At 37.4% G+C, this 8,526-nt stretch overlaps 1 protein-coding gene across 1 annotated transcript; it reads right to left on the bottom strand.

Annotated features, from left to right (window-relative positions):
* Positions 1-247: 247 nt before the first annotated feature.
* Positions 248-1,669, bottom strand: LOC133194978 (uncharacterized protein F54H12.2-like). Its single transcript, XM_061330871.1, has one exon. The coding sequence runs from the start codon at positions 1,667-1,669 to the stop codon at positions 248-250; it is 1,422 nt and encodes a 473-aa protein (XP_061186855.1).
* Between the last annotated feature and the right edge of the window lie 6,857 nt (positions 1,670-8,526).

The following is an 8,526-nucleotide window of genomic DNA, read 5'->3' as shown; positions in this document are numbered from 1 at the left end:
CGCTGGATAAAGTCTTGAATTTCTTTCTGTAAGGGAGGAAATCCATAAGAGTCAAAATATTCCACCACTGGACTGCTCACGTACAGACACACCCAGTGTTCTCCAGGTTGATCTTGAGGATCCGTATTCACCACGATGGCTTTTTCTCCAGGTCTTAATTGATCCGGTAATATATCCAAAGGGTACACTCCACCAAAAGAACTCTTTAATTCTCTGGATAAGACTTCTCTCAACTGTCCCGTATCCATTAGTAATCAATACTCACTTCTCTCTGTTTGTTAATTTCTAACAGGTTATCGAATTCTGCATACACCACACAATTTAAGGTGTTCACCGTATTGTTCGTAAATTGGACTTCTATTCTCAGATTTCCGGTTTCTATGATGTGGAATTTGTCCGATTGCGCTTCTTGATCTTTGGTGAAATCCCAGCCCCACAGAGTGTATCCGTTTTTATACTCTTCTAGGGTGATGTCCGGAGCCCAATCTTCTCCTAATTTTCCCAAGGCTTGATATAGACTCAGATAAGATCTCAGATATAAATCTTCATTGAAATTGGGCTCAAAACAACGAGTACTCATGGTCTCTCCGTTGATACTGACATCTAATTTCTTAATTCCAAAGTTTTGAAAATGAAACGGATTTTTAGTTTTATCTCCGTTAAAAGCCGCATTTTCCACAAAGCCTAAAATGAGACGTTTAGGCATCTGCCCTTGAAACAGATGATCCGTAATCTTAGATTGAGTTCCTGTCAGTATGGTAAAGGTTTTCACTTCGACTCTTCTCAAAGGATATTTGGCTCTATGAGTGTTCAAACTTTGATTAATGCCATTCATCATGACGGCCGTGGGTTTGACTTTTCTCACCCACAAGACCATGTTCAATATTTTCACTTTTCCCGTACTTAGTGCTTTGATCATCATATAGAACTGAGGTCTGGCTCGATTAAATCTCAAACGGACGTCTACTCCATTGGGTAGAAATCGGTCTTGTTGAAATAGATCCAGATGTAAACGATCAAACAAGGCTATTTTCTTACTATCTTTGATGGCCTGGTGACGTTTTCTAAATCCTTCGTTTCTAGAATTGGCCGGTAACTCTGGGACGATGGGTTCGTCAATGACCACAGTATCGGCAGCACCACTTCCACCTTTGGTTACATCAAATGTCTTATTTTGAGCCACTCCAAGGTCTGCTACCCCCACTTCGTCCATGTGTCCTGCCGTATCTTTTTCCCACAGACTACAGGCTCTCATCTGTGTCATTAAAGTTCTGGGTTTGTAAGAAAGTAATTTCTCCAGATAAGCTTTGTAAGGATAAGTATCGGTTCCCGGAGACACTATTTTTCCATTGACACTGAGATCGATTTCCGTAAACAAGGAATGAAAGATATTATTCACCGGGGCGCAAGTGGTGCCAGCTCCAGTCAGATCAGTACCATCGTCTTTGGTAAATTTACACACCATTTGAACATACGTTTGAGATAAATCCAGATATTGATCTCCTTGTCCTTTAATTTCAAATTCAATGGGAGGCGTATCCGAATCTAAAGTACTAGAAATGGGGTAATATTCTTCCCATTTGGAGTCTTCTAAAGCAATATTAGTCGGGGGGACTTGGAACAATTGTAAATTGTTCATCCCACACGCACAGGAATCTGGTTGCAACATAATGTCTGTCTACTAGGATGGATTTTTCACAAATGAAGGTCAATCTCACTCGACTTCCCTATTTATAGTGTCTCTCAATCAAAGATATCTAAAGGACGTGTTTTCTTAGTCTGAATTCCTCCTTGTTTTTTTCTTTTTCTCTTAGGACCTCCTCGGGCTAACACAGGTGTCTTTTTTCTTCTTTTCTTAGTACCTCCTAGATTCATTCTTTGTTTCACCATTCCCGAAGTGTTTTTCAGGGCTTGTACTCCGTGAGTTTTGACAGCGTCTTTTAAAGATCTCTTATTTTCTAACACGTCTAACCCCGTTCTAGCAGCAGCGGTCAAGGCGTGTTTAGCTCCCGTTTTCAGTAAATCCGTAAAAAATCCTCTGCCTCTCTGTCGTCTTTTTCTTCTTATTATTTTAATCACCATTCCCGATCCCCTCTGTTTTTTCATTCTCTTTCTTCTTCTTTTCTTAGTACCTCCTAGATTCATTCTTTGTTTCACCATTCCCGAAGTGTTTTTCAGGGCTTGTACTCCGTGAGTTTTGACAGCGTCTTTTAAAGATCTCCTATTTTCTAACACGTCTAACCCCGTTCTAGCAGCAGCGGTCAAGGCGTGTTTAGCTCCCGATTTCAGTAAATCCGTAAAAAATCCTTCCCCTCTTTGATAGTTTTGGGGTGGATAATAATAGGGTGGGGGTGGGGGTGGTTGCTGTTGGCCTCCTCCAAATAATCCTCCTATTAAGGGAGCTGCTACTTTAAACAAGGATCCTAAAATACCGTGTCCTTTTTGACGTAATAAACCTCTATGATAGACAAACTGTCCGTGTCCTCTTTGTCTCAATAATCCGGGATGATACTGCATGTTTTCATGACTCGTGTCAGACTGACCTAAATGCACTCCGGGGACTCCTTTTTATACCCCTTCCTGTCTTAGGGTTGAATACAATACAGACAGCATATCAGACAAGTCATCACTCCCAATAGGATGTAACAAAAAAAAAAGATGTACACTCATCTCAGTACACTTTTCTGAAATGAAGTTTCACGACCGATTTTCCACTTAAAAAAGGCATGGGAGTCCCTAAAGGAGTCATGATATGAATCTCAATGCTATCGAAATGTTTTTTACTCAGTTTCAAATATTCCGCTCTAACGGGTTCCCATTTAGCTTGTTTTTTATCTTCCAGATTGAGTGTACAAGGAACCACTCTTAACAATTTCAAGGCATTGGATCCTACCGTCTGGGGTTCAATCAAGTCACAATACACGTACATGGATTTCAGATTTTCATATAAATCTACGGTATTGTTACCCATGTAACTCACGTTGATCCATTTGGTTTCTGTATCGTTCTGAAGCATCACCTTCTTACTTTCTATTCCTAACTTATAAGCTAAGGCTGTGGGAAAACGAATGCATAAGGGATATTTTCTAAGTTCTCTCCCGTTAAAGTGATACATCACTTTATCATATTTGTCATGATAGGCTAATTTCATCTCACTCTTTTTTTTAGAATCAACAGAATCACCTAAAAACTTCCATAATTTTTTCAAAGTTCTTTCCAGTCCAAGACTGATTTCACTTGTTAAAGCCATGGGATGAATGTAAGGCCCCGGTCTAAAGTGAATTCGCTTAATTTCCATCTTCTGGTCTTTCGTTATTTGATCACCAAATTCAGTATGGTCCCAATCTAACAGTACAGGACATTGGCTTAATGGCATCGCCTCTATGGTTTTCATTTTAAATCTGCCCCATCTAAACACATTAGGTTCTTCGACTTTTTTAGCATAAAACTGAGGAAGCAGGATGTCAAAATAAGCTTCCTCTTCTGCGATGTTTTTCAATGAAATGGGATACATCAATTCTGTTAAAGCCACTTCCCATTGTCCATCTGTTAAATCTACTGTTTGTGGTAATAAGGTTTTAAATTGAGCCGTCGTATTACTCGGAAAAGATTGCATAGACCCATCACTGGGTAAAGTCATGTAAAAACCACTGCTCTCGGCCATGTTCAGTGAGATACTGAGACAAAATAACTTAGGACCCTTCTATTTATAACAACACTTTTTTTTTTGTTTTTTTTTTTTAAATTTTATTGAGTCTATTTTTTTTTTTTTTTACACTTTTTCTTCTTCTTCTTCTTCTTCTTCTTCTGATCTGTAATCAATCACTCTGTCTAAAACACCAAGTCCTTCCTTCTCCATATTGTCTTTGATCTGGGAAAAGGGGATGCGACAATACACGTACTGTTTAACGTCGTGATAATCTGAAAAGGTCAGTTCTTTTTTCTTCATCTTGAAAAAATGTCTCACACACTCTGCTATGTCGGAGTACCAGAGACTTTCGTTCAGAACCAGGGTCATCGGTGTCGAACGATTCATAGGATGAGTACAGCTGACCCATTTATATTGCTCGTAATGCTGGTTGAATTTCACCCTCACTCTAGTTCCTTTAGGATGCGGGATTTTGACTCTTTTTTCCAGCCACAGGTTTTCCAGGGAATGTCCTGGATGATTTTCAAAGAAATCCAGGATCGCTCCTAGTTTAGTTTTCATCCACCCTCCTTCCATGTAAATAAACCGAGTGACGGGGCTCTCACAATACCAACGATACTGCATCTTTTTTAAAACACGTCTGACTTGGACACTGAACTTTTTCAGAATGAATGATTTTTTTTGGGGTCATACCTCTTTATATAACCTTATCCAATCTATTTTTAGCATCTCAGGAAAAACCAAACAACAGTTTTTTTTTTTTGATTTTATGATTTATTTCCTTCATATCTACATAATGGACAAAGTCTGTAGCAAATCTTGACGAAGTTCTCGACACATTTCACACAGCATGGATACTGTCGGCATTGTTGGCACTTCCATCTCCCCTCCGTATTTTCCTCCCAGCAGGTCAGGCATTTCTTTAAGGCTCTCTTCCTGGTCACTTTGACCCATAGGGGCACCATATTCTCTGCCCCGTACTTCCATGTGAAATATTTCACGCACCATCTACATCCACAGGTCTCCATGGAAGGGGGATCATCCACAAACCAGTGAGGAAAAGCCATTTCACAATGCTCGCAAAATTGATAAGTTCTGTGATGCCATCCGGGATGATCATACACCGTAAATGTACGCTCATGGATCATCTCCCTATCACAGTAATGACAGTAATACTTTTCTACCTCAAAGAAATACTTCAGTCTCCACATAAAAATCATGATGAAATGTGGTGGTGGTAGTGGTGAAATTTTTTTTTTTTTCACAAAAAAGCTCAGCTTTAAAAAATACCTTTGGATCTGACTATTTACAGTCGCTTTGTGAAATTTTTTTTAAAAAAGCTCAGCTTTAAATACCTTTGGATCTGACTATTTATAGTCGCTTTGAAAAAACCCACACGTGCTTCACACGTTCTTACTCTATTTAAGTCTATTGGTTTTTTCAAAGTCAAAAAATAAATTTTTTTAAGTCTATTGGTTTTTTCAAAGTCAAAAAATAAATTTTTTTAAGTCTATTGGTTTTTCCAAAGTCTAAAAATAAATTTTTTTAAGTCTATTGGTTTTTCCAAAGTCTAAAAATAAATTTTTTAAGTCTATTGGTTTTTCCAAAGTCAAAAAATAAATTTTTTAAGTCTATTGGTTTTTCCAAAGTCAAAAAATAAATTTTTTAAGTCTATTGGTTTTTCCAAAGTCTAAAAATAAATTTTTATAAAAAAAAAAAAAAAAACCCAAAAAAAAACCAAAAAAAAAAAAAAAAAAAAAAAAAAAAAAAAAAAAAAAAACAGGTTTTTACCTAGGGCATAAACTTGGCACCGATTCAAGTCATCAAGCTGCCTATTGTGACGTCATCACATGTATTCAGCTGAGAAAAATAAGACCTGGTTTGGTTTTATAGTATTTTTTATTATTATTGTTCAAATCGACACAAGGGACAATTTCTGTAAGAAAGCCGTATAATGGACTTGTAACACTTTTCACAGCAGGGATATTTCATACACTGTTGACATTTCCATTTTCCTTGGGTGTTTTCTTCCCAGCAGGAGGGGCATCTCTCGATCTTGGTATTTCTTCTCATGCGCTTAGCCCAACGTGGCATCATAAAATCAACCCCATATTTCCACAGGTAATATTTCAGACACCAATCACAGCGACAATACCACAAACTAGGGGGATCGTCTACTTCCCAGTGAGGTATACGTTCTCCACATTCATTACATCCCCAATACCAACCAATAAGGTCGTCGTCGTCACTGTCATACTCAGGTAATCTGCTGATCTCTCTCAACTGCCTATGGCAATGAGGACAGGCACTATTTTCTTGGTGAAGAAAATACGACATTCTCCACACAGAAGGCATGATTGAAAAATGAGCACAGTGAACTCAAAGCTAAGATTTATATATATACCTTGGGATATCTATTTTTAGTCGAAGCGGAAAAACCAACAACACCAGATTTTTTTTTTCCTTAGGTTTTTAATTCACAACAACAACAACAACATTAAATTAACAAACATGGAATACTTTTGCATAGTTCTTTTTGAATAGGAAAAGTTCTCCTCATGTACAAATATTCTGTTTCACAAGCACAGTCCATGATGTCGTATCCTTCTCTGAGCACTTTGTTTACATAATCTTTGATACAATCTCGGACTTCTTCCATCCATTTTCCTTGAATCCAGGTCCTTACTGGTGCCTCTGTTTTGTGAGCCAAGACGTATTTGACTTTCCATTTGAATTCCTGATACTGGGGTCGCCATGACCCTAACACTACTGGCTTTCAAAACCCCTGTCCGTATGAAAATTCCCTGTCTTTCTCTGTAACCTACAGCATTTCCACAATTATCTACGGTATATCTACAGCATGGTACGGTATGTCTCCTCTGCATATACAGTAATTCTCAGTATGTCACTGTATGTATCCCCAGCATGCCACAGTTATCTACAGTAGGCCCCAGTACGCCTACGGTAGGCCCCAGTATGGCTACTGCTTCCTACAGTGACCCACGGTATGCCACAATATATGCCCCAGTAGGCCCCTGTATTGTTCACCGAAGCAAAACGGAAGAAGTATACACACTTCCAGAGGCGCTGTTTATCTAAGATGTGAGGTTGTCAGTTCAAAACATAGGATTATTTCCTTGAGAAGCTTTTGAACATTATTTTATACATATAGTAATTCAACTGAAGTCAACTGATACGGGTCTCGTGGTCCACATTAGGCAAAAACTTCACGCAAATGTTATTGCCACAAAGAAAATATCAAAATGGTCAGTAATGTTGACTGATCTAAAGTGTACATTTCTTGCTGACAAAATAACAAAAATACGCTATAAACATTAAAACTGTTATAATTATTAATTTATTCGTACATTTCATTATGTTTACAATTGTTAAGAGACTTGTAGGGTTATGCAGTGATTCTGAAAAGTTTACAAATCATTGCTTCAAACAAAAAAAAAAAAAAAACAAACAAACAAACAAACAAACAAACAAAAAACAAACAAACAAACAAACAAAAAATAAAAAAAAAAAAAAAAGTTCATCAATTAATGAATTTTATTTATTATTTTTTCATTATTTATTTATTTATTTGTTTGTTAGTTTATTTCTTCATTCATTCAAAAAAAATTTAATTTAAAGCATCAAATTGGGAAGGGCAGACATTACGACCAATAATTTTGCAATGAAGATTTTATTCACTTATAGTACGGCTACATTGGAGACCTAAATGTATATACTAATATATATGCTCCTGGCTAGTGGCTACATGTGCTTGTAAAATATATTCCTTGGTGTTTTAATAAACTTGAACACCTCATGTAACTAATGACCTATATCCTTAGTATAAAGGTCCCTGGTGTAAGTAAATCTCACCGATGCAAATATCTGAAAAGCAATCCGCGTCGATACAGGAATGCAAAATTTATTTTATTTAGATTTTCTGCCTGCTCAGCGAGAAAAAAGTCTTTTAATCTTGGTACATGTAACCATTCTAATAAATGAACATAGCTGTATACGACAGCAGTGGGTCTGTCATAGTATCTAATGACATGGTATCTTTAGGTAACACAGCTCTTTTTCTTTATTGTCAACCGATTATTTTTTTTTCAATCGACCTTTGTTCATTATCTACAACTTTAACATTTTTTTTGACAATTATATTTTACGTATAATAACATGCTGTCCAGACGCGGATCCAAGAATTTTTCCAGGAGGGGGGGATATTCCACCCCAATTCAAAAAAAAAAAAAAAAATTAACGCAAATTCCATTTCCTTTACGTACGTGAAAAAAACCTATTTCGTGGTTGGGATCCATGCTTTCGGGGGGGGGGGGGGGGTGTCAAAGTCATGTTTTATTTGCTTCAATATAACTTGGTTCGGAATGCCCCCCTCCCTCCTCCCACCCCCAGGTTAGAGCATGCTGTCAGTATTAATTTTAATCGGAGAAATTCAATATTAAACGTATAATACAAGATCAGTTTATGCAAAAGAGGCACAAGTTAATTACATGTAATTGCCGACGGACAGTGAACTGTGTAATCTGTATAAAAACTGTAGACATGATTTTCTAAGAAATATTGGCATTTCAAATTTACACAATAACGATTTAAATGTTCTATTCAGATATCTATTAACTCATTCCCCACGTCAAAATGCGAGTTTCAAATATAATGCATAAAACATACACTGTAAGACAAAGAAAAATCACACGCATGTAATTAGTACACTACAGTCAACGCGGTTTCCGTATTTACCGCGAGTCCTCGCGGTGTGAAATTGATCGCGGTTTAACACAGGTAACTCAGGTAAAACCGCGTGTTCTCGCGGTACGGGTCCTCAACTAATCCACACCATCGCGGTTTGTGTTATCCGTCTC

Source organism: Saccostrea echinata, unplaced genomic scaffold, assembly GCF_033153115.1.
Source record: "Saccostrea echinata isolate AGI-Se365-2 ecotype Australia unplaced genomic scaffold, CSIRO_AGI_Sech_v1 ptg000029l, whole genome shotgun sequence".
In the NCBI taxonomy this organism is placed as follows: domain Eukaryota; kingdom Metazoa; phylum Mollusca; class Bivalvia; order Ostreida; family Ostreidae; genus Saccostrea; species Saccostrea echinata.
This window is presented reverse-complemented; position numbering and strand designations above follow the sequence as displayed.

Excerpts from the sequence above, each read along its gene's own strand:
- LOC133194978 (XM_061330871.1), bottom strand. The coding sequence starts at position 1,669 with ATGTTGCAACCAGATTCCTGTGCGTGTGGGATGAACAATTTACAATTG.